Source organism: Plectropomus leopardus, chromosome 23 (assembly GCF_026936395.1).
Source record: "Plectropomus leopardus strain MGB_pleo_1.0 chromosome 23, ASM2693639v1, whole genome shotgun sequence".
In the NCBI taxonomy this organism is placed as follows: Eukaryota; Metazoa; Chordata; class Actinopteri; order Perciformes; family Serranidae; genus Plectropomus; species Plectropomus leopardus.
Genome location: NC_142198.1, coordinates 6,110,027 through 6,130,795, shown reverse-complemented (window position 1 = coordinate 6,130,795; position 20,769 = coordinate 6,110,027). Strand labels below are relative to the sequence as shown.

The window sequence follows — 20,769 nt, the reverse complement described above, 5'->3', positions numbered from 1 at the left end:
AAACACTTGCTTGTCATCATCTCTGACAGACAACTGTGACCAATCTGACTTCTCTTGAGTCTTTTAAAACACTGTGTAGGTAAAGAGTGGTGACAAAGGATGCTGTTCAAAGTCAGCAAGGGAGAGTACTTGGCAAAACAAAATATATAAATGAAAGATGCAAAAGGAGAGAAGAAAACACTGTAAAAAGAGGATTTGTTGATGGAAATGTATAATTACAGAAACTGAAAAGGAAAGGAAAAAAGAAACATCAATATATATATAGGACTAAACCATCATCACCCTGATTATATAGTACAGTAAAGATGGCCTGCCTAACAAAAAACTGACTAATAATAATAATATTAATAATACTAATAATTATAAACAGGAAATAAAAAGTGATGGCATTAAAATAAATAAAGAATTGTGGTATTGGAACAGTCATAATAATAATACCGAGCTTTTTCACATAAATAGAAAGAACAGGGTTTGATTCCTTGAAAATCTTAACCAGTATAACTTTATTGTGGAGAGAGCAAAGAAAAAACATATATATATATATATATATATATATATATATATATATAGAGAGAGAGAGAGTTTTAAAAAATTAAAAACAGGAAAACCATATGGGCAAATGTATTGTATCACCTACGATATGTAATAATCATCATCATCATCATCATCATCATCACTTTTGTGTTAAACAGTGGAACTATTGGAGTGAAGCAGCCTTCCTCAGAACTGTAAATATATTTCTTTACATCCCTGCAAAGCTGAGTTGCAGCTTACAAACCATTAAATTATCAAACTAATGTCAACACAGTAACTTTCTTATGGCTGAAACTCTGAATATTTAGTATACACTGTCAAATATTACCTTGTCTGGATTTTTTCCATCAGGCATCCGCTATAAAATGAATGAATAAGTTACAAGATATCATAAATAGATATGATCCTAAATGAACAAAAGATACAAAAAGAAAAGAACAAAAAACAAAATTGTACAAATTCTGTTTTTGTCCATCCAACCAATCAAAAACAGTTACAGTGTAACATTTACACACAACATACTGTAATCTCTGTGTGGACTGATGTGATACAGTTTTGGCCGCCAATCTGCTGTGAAATGCCCGCGAATAACAAAGCACAAGATTTAACGACACCGGAAGTGCTGTGCTGGTTTTGGGGAAGCCGCTATAAGCTGCTGTAGCTTTGCGTCAATGACGAGAGACGCTACGTAAAAAAAAAAAAAAAAAAAACAGCTCACCGAGGTGGTTTATAAACTACCGTGGCCATTTGTACATTCCCGCCACGTGTATGAGCGACGGATACATCTAGCTGTTAATTTCATTCCTGCTGAATTTCGGACCTGTTTGGATGTGTCAAATGCTTGAATTCACCGCAGGGACACTATGAAAATACAGTGAGAAAACCAGCAGCTTTTTCCAAGGTGAGCGTCTCTGTCACGTTAGCCAGCACTAACGTTGTGTTAACAGACGGTAGTGTTGGTCGGTTGTTTTTTTAACGAAATGGTATTTTCGACATCTTCTAAGAAAGCGTGTTGTTTCACTGTCGGCTGGGTGATGAGGCGACAATACGGCTGTTGTTTCCTCCTCTGTTACTTCAAATTTGGATGTCAGACTGAGTATAAACTACCACACTACAACGTAGTTTACCTATAGTGCTTTTTAATAGGAGAAATAATGTGTTATTGCGAATTTAAATCACTACTTTTTGTGTATCTTCGGCTCTTTTCTGTTCCTTCGTGGAAAGAAACAGGTGTTTATTTAGCCGTGTTCAATTAAGACGCTATTGTTGGGGAATAGCTTTTTAAATATGATTTAACCATTCATATTCAGTCATGATGTAAGTCTGTTTTAAGTCTCCAGTTACAGTTACTGAGCTACTATAGAGTGAGACCGTTTATTATCTTAGGGACTGTTCTTTATTTATCAGAGTAGGGGGTGGCTGGGATGTGCTTTTTGTATCATGATCCTCCCCTGGGCTACAAATATTTTAGCTTGAGCCTTTCTTGAGTGACCGGGGGAAGATGCATGACCCTCTCTCCAACATAAACAACAATATTTCAGTTTTTGGTTATGATTAATAAGATAGGATTGAAACAGGAAATGCATTGTAAAATTAAAGCAGTGCAAATACAAAGCAAGCTATATACAATGACTAGAGTTACATAGCAGAAAAGGAAATTCAAAGCAAATATAGAATACAATGTATTACAAATATAAACTAAATATAGAACTAGATAACAGAACTGGCAAATAGTAAGGTGTAAAATATAATAAAAAATAGTCAATAGTAAGGTGCAAAACAAAAAAACAAATAGTAAGGTCTGAAATATAACAAAATAGCTAACAGTGAGGTGAAGAAATATTAAAAAATAGCTTACAGTAAGGGGCAAAATATAACAAAAAATAGCTTACAGTAAGGGGCAAAATATAACAAAAAATAGCTTACAGTAAGGTGCAAAATCTAACTAAAATAGCTAATAGTAAGGTGTAAAATATAAAAAAAAAAAACGCTAACTGTAAGGTGCAAAATATAACAAAAACAGCTAATAGTAAGGTGCAAAATATAACAAAAACAGCTAACTGTAAGGTGCAAAATGTCACAAAAAATAGATTACATTAGTGTACAAATGTAAAAAGGAAAAAATAGATAACAGTGTGGTGCAAAATATAACAAAAATAGATTACAGTATGGTGCAAATTGGAGATTAATTTAAGAAAAAGATGCCTTTTAAATCCACATTCTGCGGGCATTTTAAACAATACAAAAAAATAAGACCATTTAAAGTTGAATTACTCGTGGCAAAGCCAAATCAAACAACACCACTCCCTTCTCTGTGCTGAAAAAATAGTCCCCTCTCTGCTCACAAATACAAGTCCCTTATAGTGTGTCTGTTTTCCTGTTGTTGATTGCATCATGGCCCCTGCCCTCTGATGATCATACTCAGTCACTGTGACTCAGGTTTACTGTACGGAACAATAATCTCCTATGACTCAGTGAAACAGCATCTAGGGTTTACCTGACACCTTTTTAAGGGTTATAGGCAACGTGAGGAACTAAACTGCAGATAGCAGAAATAAAACTAATCCAGTAGTTCCTAAACTGAAGTCCAGAGACTTAGATTTGTTCTCATGTATTATAATTATTTCTTCCACCACGTCCTCTCAAAGATCCAGTATGTAGAATTTGGGGGATATTTTGGCAGGAATGGAATATAATGTAATAAGTATGTTTTCTTTAGTGTATGATCACCTGAAAATAACAATCCTTCTATTTTTGCAACCTTAGTATGAGCAGTTTATGTCTACATGTTGAACAGGTCCATGTCCTTAGTCCACCTTGTTGTACCATCATGTTTCTACAGTTGTCCAGAGTGTACACAAATACTGGCTCTAGATTGGGCCATCCCTGTTTTTTGCGTATTCACTTCACACACACACAAAAAAAAGATAAATAAATTACAGTGAAAATGCTCAGGGCTTTATCACTTCAGTGTTTTTTCAGTTTAAATTACGCGGTCTGTTGGTTTTTGAGATGAAGCCACCTCTCTGGATGATTTGGCTCCTGGTAAAAACCTCCTGAACATCTGGATGTTAAGTTCTCAAAGTAAAAAGGCGAGTAAACATTAGCAGGTGCAAGCGGCCTTTCCCTGACATGCCAGACAGTGTAGGAGAAACACTGTTTTGAACTAGAAACTGCTTTATTCAGTGTTTTTACTGCTTTAAATCACCTGGTCCATTTTTGTGGAGAGGAGGAGACCTCTGAGGATAATCCAGCTCCCGGTTAAAACCTCCTGAACAATGAACACTAAAGGAATTCTAACTGGGAGCTCACACTTGGCACATGGGAGAAGTTTCAGCTGGTTATAATCTGCTTGGTTTTTTTTTTTACTGCTAGATCCTACACACTACTCCTTTAACGAACAAATCTGGATTTTTGTTTCCCATAATGTGATTCATAACTTCAGTACTCTAATTTGAATATGTTTGTTTTTAGGTCTGACTCTCAGATTGTATTATTGACTCACAGACATTAGTTTCAGATCCTTTCTGCGCTCTGCGTGTTGTTCCCCTGCATCTTAATAGTTGACTGTCTGGAGATGAATGACCGTTTTTCCTAAATGACAAACACAAGTATTGTTTTAGTGTCCCGCGGACCGGAGCAGATCGGTTTCAGCCTTTTGTTCTGGTGGCTGTTTATCCTCCACACCTTCTTATGTCTTGATCAAGCGTCTTCGTAGGAACTGAACAGCCAGGCTCTGCAAACCTGTGGTATCTGTGGTATTGAAACAGTGTCACAATATTGTTCTTTTCTCCTTTTTTAAAATAAAGTTTAGGGTTTTTTTTCTGATTTTATCATATACAGTGAATATTGCATTGACAGAATCATTGTATCAGTGTCAGTTAACAAAGCATATTTGTTTGTGCAGATAGTCTGCACTTATAAAACTTAATGTGTTCATTATGTAGCAAATAGACACAGACGCATTTCTGTTAAAGAGCCATCGTTAGCGTGAACTTTTAGGAGTTCTATTTGTTTTTCGATCTTTGCCAAAACCGCCACAAATGAACTCGGAAACCCTGAATTGCACTTGGAGTTTATCACTCTGGAGTCTTGCTCCTAAGTTTTCAGAATCGGCTGCACGGTTCCACTTTTTGTGAGCTGAAACAAACTGTTTATCAGGGCTCACAGCGAGACTGAAGCAGCTGACAGCCCTGTTGACACCTTTGTGACTCTGTTATGTCTTTTTGAGCTCTGACCTTAGATGGCCCCCTTGGGCACTTGCCTTGTTGACTTCTGTGTGTCCTTATTATGATCACACAGAAACCAGACCACTGATAATTGTTTGACTGGCCTCTATCAGTTAGATATTAAGTGTTTTGTCCATAACACAGACTCATTTTAGTCCGAGGAACAAATTCGGAAAGCTTTGAAGCAGCAGGCAGTCAGTTTTAATTAAATTGTAACCGCTAACCAAGCACAGTGTGTGACCATTGGAGTCTTTCCCCTCCCATCCTGTCTGTTACTCTCTTTCATGATATGTTTGATGAAGTAGAACACCTTGACATTTTAATAACGTGCATGTCAACATCACTTTGTCCATGATTTACCAGCAGGCTCTAATTAGTTCTGCTCAGCTGCCTAAAATTTTGTAGCTTTCTAGGTAGACTGTAATGACTTTTGACCGAGCTGAATTACTGGCTGGCAGGCTTTAAAAACCTCGTCCGGTCTCACTGAGAGGCAGCCAACCATCTAACCAGGGAGAAAACAGGCTTTAAATCAGGGATACACAACTAACTTTACTTGGGGCCACTTTTTCCAAAATAAAAGGAGGCCAGGTGGCCCATACGCATTTCTAAAATAGGATTTTAACATATTTCTAGGATTTTAGGACGTTTTTAGGATTTTCGGACATTTCAAGGATTTTAGGATATTTCTAAGATTTTAGGGCATTTCTAGGACTTAAGGATGTGTCTAGGATTTTAGGACATTTTAAGGATTTTTGGATATTAATAGGATTTTCGGATGTTTCTCTGATTTTTAGTACATTTTAGACAGGACTTTAGAATTTTTATAGGACTGTAGGACATAGAAGGAAATTAGAATAGTTCTTGGATTTTGGGACATTTCAAGGGTTTTAAGACATTGTAGGATTTTAAGATATTTCTGGCATTTTAGGACTTTTCTAGGATTTTAGGATGTTTTTAGGATTTTAGGATATTTCTAAGATTTTAGGGCATTTCTAGGACTTAAGGATGTGTTTAGGATTTTAGGACATTTTAAGGATTTTTGGATATTAATAGGATTTTCGGATGTTTGTAGGATTTTAAGATATTTCTGGCATTTTAGGACTTTTCTAGGATTTTAGGATGTTGCTAAGTTTTGGGGATGTTTCTAGGATTTCAAGATGTTTCTATGATTTTAGGATATTTCTTGGATTTCAGGACATTTGTAGGATTTTGGCATGTCTCTAGGATTTTAGGACTTTTCCAGGATTTCAGGACATTTCTGAGTTTTTAGGACATTTCTTGAACTTCAGGACAATTGTAGAATTTCAGGACATTTCTAGGTCTGAAGCACATTTCTAGGATTTACAGGATGTTGCAGGATTTTAGGACATTTCTTGGATTTCATGGAATTTGCAGGATTGTGGGAAATGCAGGGGATCTGCCACAGGCATGTTTTTGATAAACAAGCTCTATTTTGATGCTGTTTTATGCACTCTTGCATCGTTTTTTAAGTACAAAAATTCTCAGTGTGAATCACCTTATTTTTATTTTTTAAGAAAAAATGGCACTGTATCGGGGGCCAGATTTGGCCTGCTGTAGGTTGAGTATCACTACATTAATTTAACTCAGCTATCAACGATGGCCACATTGCGTACAAGCCCTGTGATCCATGAAAAACAAAGGACACACAAAAGGTGGGAAATAAACTGAATTGTGTAATTTACATGTTTACAGTCAGCATCTGAGTCACACCTGCTTTTGTTTTTAGGCAGGAGGAGTTGGCAGTTGGCAGGTTTAAGGAAGTAGACCAAACGCTAACAAACAAGTGGAAACCAAACACCCTCGGGCAAAAAGTAGTCAGTGGAAAGAATATTCAGTCAGGCCACTTCCTCCTCCACAGCTGCAAAATGCCGACACATTCTTTTTTATGTTTGTGAGATTTGGAGCTGTGTTAAGATTTGTTGCGTGTTTATGAGCCATATTTTAGGAAGGAGGACTCCCAAAGTAGGGCAAACGTGAGCCCAGCCCTATCGTATATCCAGCCTCAACAAGTCAAAACAAGCAAAGCAGCCACGCTTTACGCTGCCCTTTGCTGTGCTGCGAGTGGGGAAAGAGTTTTGCCAGAGAGCAAATCGATACCTTTTAAGTGCTGCTGTTTGCTTAGGGAGTGCGAATTCATGACTACTATACACATTAAACAGGGAAACAGTGTGTTCCCAGCCTCAGGGTGCTGGTCCCAGTGCCAGCGACTCAATGGAAAGTTTTTGAGACTGCACTTAGTCAGGTTATTGGATTGGGACTAGGGGTCGACAGAAAGTGGTTTTTCAGGGCCGATACCGATAGAGGTTATTAGTTCTTAAAGGGACCTATAACTGATATGCATTTACAGTAAAAATGAAAATCTTTCTGTCAATATTTAACAACTCCAACACAAAACCTTTAGCAAATGTTTAATCATAACTGAAACTTTCAACATCATCTACAGCAAGTTACCAGCAACTTTTTTTTATAAAGTCAAGTGAAAATTTAAATAAAAATCAATAAATAATAATAGCAAAATGCCAAATATCGACCCCAATAATTGGCCAGGCCGATAATCTGTTGAACCCCTGATTGGGACATTACGCTCCCCAGTGGCTCAGTGGCTCAATTACATTAAACTGCAAGTTGTTAGAAATTTAAAGGTTAACATCCATAATTCCCAGACACGTATCTGACATCTGCACTGCAGCATGTCTTTGACAGCGTCTTACCAGCTTCTCGCAGCCTCTTGCCAGAATGTCGATGAATTCCTACATCTATAAGTAGTGCAACCTTTACAGAGGAGCATCCAGGAGACAAACTACGCTCTAGGCTCTGTTGTTGTCGAAGATGGGGCTGACCTTTGTTCTCTCCTGTTGCAGTTTCACCAGAACTTCCTACATCAGGATGAAGGAACGGACAGATGCTCCTCAGGACCGGTGAGTTTCTAGAATCAAGAAACTCTCACTTCCTACTTTTTGCTCTCGACCACAGTTTCTGTGTGGTTTTTGAAACTGTTTTGTTGCACTGATATAACAGTTTAAACATCTTGTGTTTCTTGTCTCTGCTGCTGCGCAGTAAAGTCCACCTTGTTAGTCACCAGTCGAATGCTTTTAAGTGAAGCAGAGGCAGCGGGACATGTTGAGTTTGCATTAGCAGTAACTTAACACGGCCCTGCTCCAGCTGTGAGAGAGTGATGAGTAAACATTGAGGCTGATATCCGTGAGATTAGATTACAAAGAATAGTGCTGGATAACGTGCGTCTTTTCACACGCACATGGATCTTTTGTGCATATGACGTCAGTTTGGGGAAACTGCTGTACATAGTGGTAGTTATAGATTGTCAACACATGAAATAGGCAGTTCGGCAGTATTCCTATTGTGTACTGTAAAGCATCTTTCACAAAACACTCTTTATTTCCATCTGCAGTGGCTGCTTGGTGGGAGTCTGTTTCTTCATTCTGGGCCTGGGAACGCTGCTACCATGGAACTTCTTCATGACTGCCTCATTGGTAAATGAACTGCAATTTACTCAAAGACAGTTGGACTGATACATTACCTGTGCATTATATGCTGAAATGTTTTATTATGCTTTGTCATTGGCATTATGTTTGAGGGTCATTCTGTCTGATAATGATTATTTAATAACTGTAGAAAAGACTGCTCCCTGGACTCAAAAAAAAAGAGTATATTTGAGGTGCTCTTTGGGATGGGATTCAAAAATTGGTAGAGGAAAATCAAGGAAAACTCCCGAGCACTCTCTTCAAACAATTAAAATGTCTTTTAATATCACGGCATGGTCATACAAACCTTTAAAAACAAGCTTTAATGCGTTTCAGCATCAAGCCTTCATCAGTAAGTCATGCTGACTTCTTAATTTTAATTCTTTGAAGAGAGTGTCTTGGAGTTGTTCTTGTTTTTCTCTACCAATAATTATTTAATACTGAGAAACTGCGATATTTTCAGGCGTTATCGTGCTGTGAAAATCTCCCACGGTAGCAATCCTAGTCATAACTCAGGAAAGGCCTGTTTTTAAAGTGACTTCTCTGAGGGTGAAATTGTTTGTCCGTTGGGTTACTACTTAAACCTCTTAAAGAATCACATGCTGGGTGGATGACAGTGGTCTTACGGATAATAAGCTGTTTATATAATACAAAAAATATTTAGATTGCAAATCTGTACTATGTAACATAAGTGTACATGATGGGCTGGATTAGTCAAATTGGTGTTATGAAGCGAGTGGTTTAAGTGATTACTTGATGTGTTGTGCAGTCTAAGTGTAATGATCCATAAATCCACACAGTCCATCATATGACTTTAGGTAACCATGTGGATCACCTCACAAGAACATGCAAACATGTGATCCACATGTTTGGGTTTCCCCCAACAATGAATGTGGGGAATGTCTGGCTCCACCATGTCCGCCATGCTAGAGACGTGTGTCTGGAAACACGGCTGCTGTGAGCAACGAGAATGAGCTCGAACGGTAAAGTTGAGGGCTATAAAACCAAAACAATGAGCTGAAAGGAACAAACATTTGACTGCGTTCCCGTGGATCCTTAAATAGGCATTAAATTTATTAAATCCCCCAAAAATTAAGGCCTTAATTAGTATTAAAGTGTATATTAATCGTTTTTTCTCTTGCGTCGCATTTTAAACTCTCAAAATAATTGGTAACATCTTCTTTTTAAAAATAATTCATTGGATCTCACATTAATGTCAAGCAGATGTGTGAACATTAGAATCAACAACACTTTAATTTTAGGGGTTGGAATCACCAGAGGCTCCATGATATGATATTATCCCAATAAAAAAGTCATTACAACATGATCTTAAACACGTCGCGATATGCTGAGTATTGCTGATATATTGCGAATTATTACCTTTTTTTCACTTGCAACTTATGTCTTTCAAAGGAAATATTTGTCAACCTTTGTTTTATCTTTTAAGAGAAGGTTTTCAGTCTGTTCATTTTATTACAGTCCTTATTATTGCTGCAAAGTGAATGACTTCTTTTCTATTGTTGGCTAAAATCATTTACGTTTGCATGTAAAGATTTTTGTTTGCAGTTCATTTGACAGTGATAATTCAACATTTGCCTTGTTTCATCCGGGTTCGCAGTATTTCCAAGGTCGCCTGAACACGACAGAATGGAGCAACGGCACAGTGGTGGTGCGCAAGGAGTACTACTTCAACAACTGGATGACCCTGCTGTCCCAGCTGCCCCTGCTGGTGTTCACACTGCTCAACTCCTTCCTCTACCAGAGGTCAGTGACAGGCTCAATCAGTGTCAGAGGAGGTCAATATTTGCAACAATAATTCACAAACAGACGGCGGTCCCATTATGTTCAGTAGAAGAAATGACAAAGTTGTGTATATGACCTTCTTTTGTGCCAAAATATTCCTCTGTGGTGTATGTCGTATCCAGTTTTAGGTGTGTTTTTGGTTAAATGACTGATGTGAGTGTGTGTTGTTGCAGGATATCAGAGGCAGTGCGCATCGCAGGTAGCCTGGTTTTCATCCTGCTGCTCTTCATCCTCACAGCCGTGCTGGTCAAAGTGCCCATGGAGGAGGATCGCTTCTTCTCCGTCACCATGGCTACTATCTGGTTCATCAACTGTAAGTCAGTCAGTGTGGCTGAGTGTGTGTAAAAGCCTGAAAGAAGAAGAAGAGATTAAGAGTACATTTCCCTCTCCTCCTCAGCGTTTGGCGCCGTGCTGCAGGGCAGCCTCTTCGGTTTGGTGGGTCAGCTGCCTCAGAAGTACAGCGCCATCTTCATGAGCGGCCAGGGCCTCGCCGGGACCTTCGCCGCCATCGCCATGCTGCTAGCCATAGCCAGTGAGCCACCCACATACACACAGAGCCCTAACAGGCGCCTAATCCCCAGTTGCCTAGTAACAGAGGACATTCAAAGTGGATGTCGAGCTAGTCAAATCAGCATGATGCCACAAAACACACTCTGTTCCGTTTCAAAGACACAGCTCGTGTTTTCATTCATTTATCTTTTAGGTTTCTCTCCCAGAATTCCTAATGAGTGTGTGTTTGTCATCAGGCGACGTCGACTCTGAGACAGCGGCGTTGGGTTACTTTATCACGCCATGTGTGGGAACGCTCGTCACACTCTTCAGCTACCTGCTGCTGCCCCGCCTGGTCAGTCAGCTCCCAGCTCTGCATGACTACATTACCCACAATGCACTCAACCTCTCATAAACTAGGGTGTCATGTCTTTGTTTGACCCCTTGACCATGAATCGATATGAAATCAGGCTATTTAAAGAGACGGTTCACCCCAAAATCAAACATTTTAATCTGTGCTTACAAGTTTTTCCCAAAATTCAGTGCCACTATCTTAAAGGGACAGTTCACCCGAAATTCCAAATGATATATTTTCCCTCTTGCCTGTAGTGCTATTTATGGCTAGATGGCACTCAGCTTGTGGTGCTCAGAGCGCCAAAAAAATGCATTTGAACACTCAACAGCAAAGTCTCTCTCCAGAAACCTTGACCCGGTTACTCAAGATAATCCACAGACCTTGTTGTGAGAAGTTTAACGTAGGAGCTATTTTCTTTCTGCTGAACTACACCCACAAACTGTATCATTATGCAGAAGGACAGTTTACCTACCCGAGCTCACCGAGCATCACTGAGCTAACTAATGTTACAGCTCAGCCAAGAAGGACGGCATTCATGCTTACAAGTCACGCTGTCATGAGCATTAGTCTCTCTTCCATGAGTAGATGCACACTTCCTCCTGTGCACTGATGGTCTGTTTATTATCTTGAGTAACCGGGTGGTGATTTCTGAAAAGAGACTTTGCTGCTGAGTTTTACAAATGTACTTAATGGCACTTTGAGCACCACAAGCTGAGTGCCATGTAGTTCCATTATACTGGAGAGAGGGCAGACATCTCTACAGCTGATATCTCACTGCAACTCACACCAAAACCATTTAGACTTATAAATACAAATAGCACTACAGGTAAGAGGCAAAATATCTATTTTTAATTTTAAGGTGATCTGTCCCTTTAAGATGGTGCTGGCCTAATATAGTGGGACTTTGAACATTGGAAAAACATGTCGACACACATATTTTTTTTTTTTAAATGGAAGCTAAATAGCAACCTCAGCAAATTTTGTGATGATCAAATGCTCAAAGGTGAAACAGGTGCCTCTTGCTTGGGCTTGATAAAGTGTAAAAAATGCAGTAATTAATTGTAAATATACTAGTTTGACAAGAAAAATACTTTACTACTACTACTTTAATACTTTTAAAAATCCATCCCAGTCTTGTCTACAGAAGTATCGGCCAAACAGCATAATGCATGTTTTGGTTTGGTTGTATTTTAATTTTTAAGGCCTAATTTGTGTTGTCTGGTGTTTTCCACGCAGGAGTTTGCCCAGTTTTACCTCAACAAAAGCGGCAAGTACGAGGCAGGCACCACAGACGAGCTACTAAAAGGTGGGAGTTTTGGGTTCGGCGCACTCTTTTTTTTTTTTCACACTAATGGAATTTATGACATTTATCTCCATGTTGGCACCAATTGTGAACCCCTTTAACACTGGTAGAACTGAGATCATCAAACAGTGAGAACACATCTGTTTGCTTTTCCACCGACTCGGGTTGAGTCAAATAAATTCAGCGGAGCATTATCTCGTTAAGTGAGTTGACCCTCCGTTTATCCAATTAGAGCGCTGGCAGTGCCCAGACAAAGACAGAGCCTGTTAGACTCAAAGAGGTCCACACACACCCATTTTCACTGTTTTCTAGGGGAAAAAAAGGGACAGTGCAAGTAATCTGAATATATCCATTTACAGAGAGCAGCACAGTGGAGAACGGCAAGCTGAACGGCCACGCTAACGGCACGGTGAGCAGCAGCACAACTGAGAGGGACAGTGCAGCTGAGACCGAGGTGGACCCCAGTCCAGACGGGCCCAAGCAGGCCTTCCTGTCGGTGGAGCAAGTGGAGAAGGGACAAGCTAAGGCCTCAGTCATAGAGGTCTTCAAAAAGGTGCCACCAGTGATCACTAACATTGTTCCATCTACATGACATGTGTGAAATGAAATAATTAAATGTGCAAATGTGTCTTTTCTTTCATTTCTAGATCTGGGTGATGGCGTTCTGCGTGACGTTTGTGTTCACAGTCACCCTGTCCGTCTTTCCCGCCGTCACTGCAGATGTGAAGAGCTCATTCCCAGGAAAATGGGGTATGACCTCACTTTAGCATGCTCTTACTGGATATCTGGAGGAGTGGTTTTGTAATCCTCCTGTCTCATGTTTTTCTTGCTGTTCATTCTCTCCTCAGAGCGATTCTTTATCTCAGTGTGCTGCTTCCTGATTTTCAACATCCACGACTGGTTGGGCCGGACAGTCACCACCTTGATCCGTTGGGTAGGTATCAGTCAAGATCATTTCTACATTGCAACCATACATTTCTTCTGTGGAACAGAATAAAATTGACGCAATCTACTATAGTGGTTCTCCGTGTGTTTGGCTTGTGACCTCTCTTCACTGGTTGTCTCCTAGTTTTCGTTCTTTATTATAACAGAATGAATTCCTTTGTGATTGCACTTTCTCTTCTGTCCAACCTCCAGTTTAGTGTTAAATTACAACATCATCTGCTGTTGTACAAACAGGAATGTTTAGGCTTAAACCGGGCTCAGATTACAAGAGTTTTGGCCCAATTTATCCCTGAATCACCTTTCTCTACAATTGGAGGAGGAATCCGGTTTGGGACTTTGGTCGGTACAGATGTTCGGCTCAGATTATCTTGTAATGTGAGAGGTTTACTAATCCAGTCTTAAACCTCCTGAACTGCCCACAGACTCATCGGGGTGCCCGAATAATTTCAAGCAGGTTTGATATGAAGGATTTACAATCTGGATGATTACGTCAGTATGGAGCAGCTTATGATGTTGCCAAGAATTAGTCAACGTTCTTGCCTTTGAGGCTAACATTAGCTATTACACTACTGTTGACAGATATTAAAACTGACAGGTAAAATCTCTCTTCTAGTTCTGGTTTAAGAATGGGCAATCCATGTTGACCATTGTCTCATCCAGACTCATGTAGCTTTCTGTTTTTGTGTTTCTCACTGCAAAGCGTTATTGCAGGACGCTGTTGCATCACGTCAGTCACCGTTTTGTTTATATCTGCTCCCCCTGAGATCATCAGTTGAGGTTGTGCATTCATGTCCACTAAGGGAAAATAATCTTAACATTTTGTCGTGTGTGTGTTTGCGATAAGAGGGAAGAACATCCGGAAAGTTGGTTAGGATTTTGACTCCTGTAATCTGAGCCCTGCTGTAAGGTGTTCTACGAGAGACATTTAGGAAGATCCAACACTTCTTTTTATTTCACCTCTGTTACTCTTTGTTCCTTTTGTGCCTGTGGAGGCATTAAGTTTTTGGGTTGTCTGTCTGTCTGTCCATTTCCATAATAAAGATGTGTGTGTGTGTGTGTGTGTGTGTGTGTGTGTGAAGCATCCATGTTTTCACAGACATGAAGTGTAAGTGCACCTTGAATGCCTTGCTGCAAGGTGGCACACAGGGCTTTGTTTCTAGTTTTATATCCTCACCTGTTCCAAATCCACTTCACACTCCACCTCTTTTTACACAATGTCACCGCATGTTTTTACTCCCCTCTCTCCCTCCATATGTCCTCCTCGTTTTCTCTGCAGCCTCAAAAGGAGTCTCGCCTGTTCCCGGTGCTGGTTGTCTCCAGAGTGATCTTCATCCCTCTGCTGATGCTCTGTAATGTCCAGAATCGCTACTTCCTTCCCGTCTACTTCGGCAATGATTTCGCTTTCGCCATCATCATGGCTCTCTTCTCTGTGTCCAGTGGCTACTTCGTCTGCCTCTCCATGTCCTACGCACCACAGTGAGTCCAAATAAGTTCATCTCTGATGCTGATTAATGTGGCGATAAAAACATGTATAAATATCACTCTGAAATGACAACTGCAGGACTTCGATAGCTTTTGAAGCTGTTATCATAGCTGTTTTTATATAATTTGTTTTATCATAATATGTACATTTTTGTGTTGCATTTGAATTTTGGCCTACATATTATTGTTCTCAGGACGACTGCCACATTTTACATCTCGGTTTACAACTACCTACAGATTACACATTCATAATAGGAGCTGTTTTGGTTGGAAACAAACAAACAGTGCCAGATAAAGATCTGAGTTGCGCCAGCACGTACATGGTCGATAAAAATCATACCAGGAAGGAAGGCACTAATCAGAGAGCGCCAGCAGAGCCTGGCATTCTTAGCAGTGAAGGTCAGTGAGCTCCTCCAGCTGTAAACAAACAGCAGTATTGTGCTTTGTCACAAACCAAAGCTTCATGCTGTGTCACTCAATAGAAAAACTCATGGACGTTTGATAAAAAAATGATTCGAAGCAGGCAAATTAATAAAATGACAACAATTTTGAAAAGGGTTACTAGTTAGTATATAAAAACAGGCCAGTTGGTTAAAAATCTTACTGTAGGAAAATCAGTATTCGAAACTTTAACTTTAATATACTTGGCTATAGTTGAAAAAATGCTGTGCAATACAAAAGTGCTTTGGTTTCATTAAAGGGACAGGAATACAAAAAAAACATATTTTTCCTCTCATCTGTAGTGCTATTTATCAATCTAGGTATGGCACATGGCATTCAGCTTGCGCGTGCTCAAAGTGACAAAAAATAAAAAATTATATATAAAATTATTTATTTATTTATTTATTTATTTATTTATTTTATCAAGAATATTGTGTACAACATGTATAAAACTTAACAGAGCATATACAGGACGAGGAGCACAGCATGAAATCAAATTACAATCCTCCTCATTCCTGTATCCTCCAAATAACAGCCGTAATTTTGACAAAAGGACAGTCGTCTGCCTCTAGAGTAGTACAAAAATGACATGAGCTGGAGGTCAGGTTTAATTTGAAAGAAAGAAGTAAAATAATTTTTTTTATAGCAATATCTCTTTCCAGAAATCATAACCCGATTACTCAAGATAATCCACAGAGCTTGTTGTGAGTAGTTTCATGTAGGAACTATTTTCTTACTACTGAACTACACCCACCGGCTGTATCACTGCACAGGAGTTTTTCCTCTTGTATTTCTTTGGTGCTTTGAGCACCACATGTCGAGTGCCATCTACTTCTGTTGTACTTGAGAGAAGGCAGACGTCTGTCCGGCCGATATCCCCAACCCTCAGCAAGTCACACCAAAACAGTTTAGACTGATAAATAGCACTACAGGTTAGAGGAAAAATATATTTTTGACTTTGAATTGCCCCTTTAAAATCACGGGGATTATATAACATTAAACATACAGCTCACGAATACAATGTAATTCAGCAGCCGACTATTGAATCTCTTAGTGTCCTTGAACGCAGCAACAAGGTGTGTTCGAAATCACTCCTTGTCCTAGCTGGATCGCCATGGCAACATTGCGTAACTTTGACACAAACACTGGGGGAGACTTAAACAAAAGCGCCAATGTGGAGCTTGACTAAACCCTCCACGGCTGACCGCCTGTTCCCTCGCACTCTCTTGTCAGGTTGGTGGAGCCTAAGGATGCAGAGACTGCAGGAGCCCTGATGACTTTCTTCTTAGCGCTGGGTCTGTCCATCGGAGCCGCCCTGTCCTTCCCTCTCCGAGCCCTTGTCTAGTCACACACACATACAGCACTGCATAGACACTGTAGAATATTTTCACACGCACTCGGAGGGGAAATATGATCAACGTGTTTTTTGTCAGTCTGCCCCTCCTGGACGACCTCCTCGTTTTTTCTCCATTTTTTTCTGTCAGGTGCTGTGTGTGTGTTACAGCCTTGACAACCAAGCACCCTGAATGACGCTGGAGAAACTGGTTTAGGTAAAAAAAAAAAAAAAACTGACATGGTTCCCTTTGAACGTAAGAACAAGGGAAATTCTGTATGTTACTCTGGTTGTGTTACCTGCTGCTAACATGCTGGAAAAGATTTCCTCTGCAGCTTATACAATTGATTTTGTTGGATTTTTTTTACGTCGACAGTTGTGTTTCTACATTTTTAGGTTTATTTATGTTGAATTTAGGTTTGTTGTAAGTAGATTTAGAACATCATCTTGTATTTTTTTTATTTGATTGATGGCTTGAATGATTATTTTTGTGTTAGATTGATACCTTAGATATTTTTGATGTACTTTTCCTCCCAGGATTTTTTTGTATTTTGTAAAGGAATAGCTCTATGTTAAAGATGTAGAACAAGAAAAACATTCTTTGAAATGTTGTACTGTAAATTACCAACAGAAGGTCATGGGCAAGTATGGATCAGGAAACAGGCAGCAGGGCACAGGCTGAGGAGTCCAAGCAGCCAGGGGGGACCTTGACCCAGAGCCTCTGTTTAAGTGAGAGTTAACATTTCTTTCATGAATGTCAATCACATTACCATACAGAGGGACAAATGGCCTTAAAGAGACATTTAACAAGCGCGAAGGGATGCAAATCCACCAAGTAGACACACAAAACTACCACAACACACACAAAATTATCAGAAAGAGCTGTAAAACAACCACAAAAGGATACGAAATGTACTTCAGTCACAAAATTACCAGAAAGATACATGAAATGACAAAATATTACAAAATATATCACAAAGACCCATAAAAACAATGGCGAAAGGATGCAAAATGTACCACAAAGACACACAATTGCAGCAAAAACTCATAAAACATGTAAAAAATGTATCACAAAGGCTCAAAATTACCACAATGAACTGTAAAACAAAATCGAAAGAGTGCAAACTGACTACAAAAACTGACAAAATTGCCACAAAGAGATGCAAAACCTCTTTCAGTCTGGAGGGTCTTGCTCCTTGGTAGCAGAGTTTGGGGACCTTTAACACATCTGTCGCCCATTGTTTTCTAATTCATCCATCCTCATGGGACTTTTTGCCAGTTTTGTTCTTGTATGTAGGCCACCTAGTCTCCTCTCCAGTGCAGCAGTACAGAGCTGCAGCATCAGCTGTGTGTCTGCAACGTCAATGCTTTTGCTGCCATCTGCTGGTCAAAAGACAGCTCCAGTTCCTTTGCTGGAAACCTTCAAGCTGATCAAAGCTGACTGTTGTTGTGTGACACTGACTACCTTTTCATGCACTAAATATTCCAGTATTTGCTTTTATTCTGAAGAAGACAATATTCCTAATGAGCTCTTACATGGCTAATCAAAAGAATACTTCACTAACAGCTTACATGCAGCCATACATACTCTTATTAACATTCCAAAACATGTTTATATTATCAGAATATGGATACATTTAAATATGAATACTCTAAATGTGCCCTATACATGTCCAAAGAATGCTACTAAAACCCAATAATATCATGAAATCCCATGTTTTACTAGGAAAATACACAAACATGTTATGCAATTTACATGACAAGCATCAAATTCAGAGTTAGTATTATCAGAATAATGGTTTAATATTAGTGTGCATGCAAATGTAGTCAGTATGAGGTCATAGGATAGTACCAACTGACAGGAAATGAATGCCAGAGTTCACGTTAACAGGTTATATGAGTATGACCACATTCTTCTACTGACATGGGACCTGGCTGGCACCGAAGCCATGATGCAATACTGGCTCAATACAAGAGGAAAATTTACCGTCAGCTAATTAAAATATTTAACTTAAGCCTGAGAACAGCCTGCAGCTACTGTTTTGTCACTAAATGTACCAACCTAGAGATGCTGTAAGCCATTAAAAAACAATTGAATCATGTGGAAGTTAGAGGAATTGTTTTCTTCAATGAGGCTATGCATTGTACAGATATTGTGTGGGTCTTTTCAATAGTATTAGTATTGCATTTTTTTGTGCCTATGATGTAGATAATTTCAGTTTTGTTGAGATTGTTTTTTCATTGTAGTGCACAAACATCTTGACATGTTAGGAACTAACTTATGGCTCAAGCTTGATGTAGATTTCTTTGTTCATGATCAGTATCACAATCTATGTAGACTGAAATTTTTCGGTAACAGTTTCTTTTTTGCTCAAAGGGATACTTCTGATCTTTTTTGTAGGTGACGGTGTATGACGTACTTTTCCGTAGTCAGTGTATTATATACAGATGCCAGTCAGTAAGCTGCCTGTTTAAAGAAGCGCTAGGAGTGCATAAATGGAGGCTAAGCAATGTACTGCTTTGAATGGTGGTCTGCCACAAAACATATTTTAGCTACTTGAAAAAAGTCCAAGGGAAGATATTAACAGCTTGAGTTCCACATTTCAAAGCCACCAAACTCAGCTGAAAGAAAGCATAAATTTTAGCTTGCTGAACGCAGGAGCTACGGGTGTACCACTGCCTCGATCAGTTAGTTAGTTTGTGTTCTCGTGTGACTGTTGTAAATCTGAACTCAGCTATTTTAACGCCAAAGTCACACAATAACATAAACAAAATAACTTATTGATGTAGTGGTAGACCAGCAGCTCCTTTGTTAAACAACGTTAAATCACTGTTATTCTCAATAGAGTCTAATGTGACGGCTTCAGTTCCCCCCAAAATATCTCTATCATTGAGGTAAAGCAGTTGAAGTACTCTTAATATAGCGCACACTTAAACTAATATTGATTGTTATAGCCGGGTATTTTTTATGGTGGTTAAATTATGTTTAATTGCTGGCCCCCATCCACGGCAGTACATTGCTTAGCTGCTGTGTTGGACTCCTACCTCCTTTGCAAAATTAGGAGCGTGCCGACTGACATCAACTGTAGGCAAGTACATAGTCTATGGATAAGTACCTCAAACAACACCACTTCAAAAAATCTGAACTGTCCCTTTAAGTATACAGTTAGCATTGATTTATATGCATTTTTCCAATGTTCTTTTTTTCTTATAATAATTGGTTTACTGTATGAGGTGTCATGTGCGTGTAAATGGAGACAACTTGTCAATTATTGTGACAGCTGCTGCTTATGAAGGGAGCAATATTAGTGGAGCTTTGTTATTTTTAAAATGTTATTGTGCTGCATTCAAATGCAGCAGGAATAATCAATCTGGAGTGAACAAGCATGCATTTATATTTGAGTTAATGGTGTACAGCAAACAAAATAGGGCAGTGTAAATGGGCAAACGCAAGCAAGAAGTTCAAATGCAGTTGATGCTCACTTGAACAATGTATTTTCAGTTGGAGGCTCCTACACAATGAAGAACTGGGACCATGATGCAGTGATTTAACACGAAGGACCTTATGTTTCATTCCATGTTATACTTCAAGATTAGGACAACATTGCAGGTCAAAAAAATTCAAAATCTTTATTTCAAATTTTCTTTCTGCTTCTAAACTTAATTTTTGCATTGCATAAAGAACTTTTAGTTCTTTGGGGTGGTTCTCAGGCCGTGTACAGTACTTACTTGCAGGTTTTATAACAGTATGTAAGAGTCATAATCAGCCTTAAAAATGATGAAAAGCTTTGTGTTGTGTTGACTGTAACTGTGACTGTCTGCCTCCTTGTGGTAAGTGCTGCTAATTGCAGATGTGTCAACATGGAGCACATAGCAGCGGGAAATCCTTCAGCATTAGCAACAAAATTAAGAGTTGGATGCATTCAGAACGTCTGTTTTTTTTTAATGATATGGATCAATATGTCAGGTTATCCATTATGTGCAGTTCATTTGTGCTCCGTACAGACACACAGAGGATCCTGACTGAACCACCAGATTGTCTCTTGAGTTAGAGTAAAGGGAAATCATGCCTATGCATGTGCATAATGTATCTTTGTAGATTTGACTGTCAATAAACGGATGGTTTCAATTGGTTGTTTGTTGGAATTGCTCATTTGTATGAAACTTTCACTTGAGGCAGCATCACTATTTGTATGAGAAGAATCTGGATATTTGTACCCAAACATGGCCTTACTAATTTAGGCTTAAATTACCCTGTTAATCAGCGAACAAGGTTGCCTGAATACAGAGGATTAATATGTTGATCTTAGATGACACTGTATTGAGTAGCAGTGCTTTTATTTTGAAATATG

General features: G+C 39.1%; 1 protein-coding gene across 1 annotated transcript; it reads left to right on the top strand.

Annotated features, from left to right (window-relative positions):
* The first annotated feature begins 1,236 nt into the window (after nt 1-1,236).
* LOC121961995 (equilibrative nucleoside transporter 2) lies at nt 1,237-20,546 on the top strand. Its single transcript, XM_042512155.2, has 13 exons — nt 1,237-1,435; nt 7,646-7,702; nt 8,194-8,275; nt 9,885-10,030; nt 10,243-10,382; nt 10,467-10,601; nt 10,816-10,913; nt 12,150-12,219; nt 12,576-12,769; nt 12,864-12,966; nt 13,065-13,150; nt 14,438-14,637; nt 16,318-20,546. Exons 2-13 carry the CDS (start codon nt 7,671-7,673, stop codon nt 16,427-16,429), a joined length of 1,398 nt encoding a protein of 465 aa, XP_042368089.1. The 5' UTR covers nt 1,237-1,435; nt 7,646-7,670; the 3' UTR covers nt 16,430-20,546.
* The last annotated feature ends 223 nt before the right edge of the window (nt 20,547-20,769 follow it).

Excerpts from the sequence above, each read along its gene's own strand:
- LOC121961995 (XM_042512155.2), top strand. The coding sequence starts at position 7,671 with ATGAAGGAACGGACAGATGCTCCTCAGGACCG. Across the intron at positions 8,276-9,884 it reads TCTTCATGACTGCCTCATTG|TATTTCCAAGGTCGCCTGAA; the intron begins GTAAATGAACTG and ends CCGGGTTCGCAG. Across the intron at positions 10,602-10,815 it reads CATGCTGCTAGCCATAGCCA|GCGACGTCGACTCTGAGACA; the intron begins GTGAGCCACCCA and ends GTTTGTCATCAG.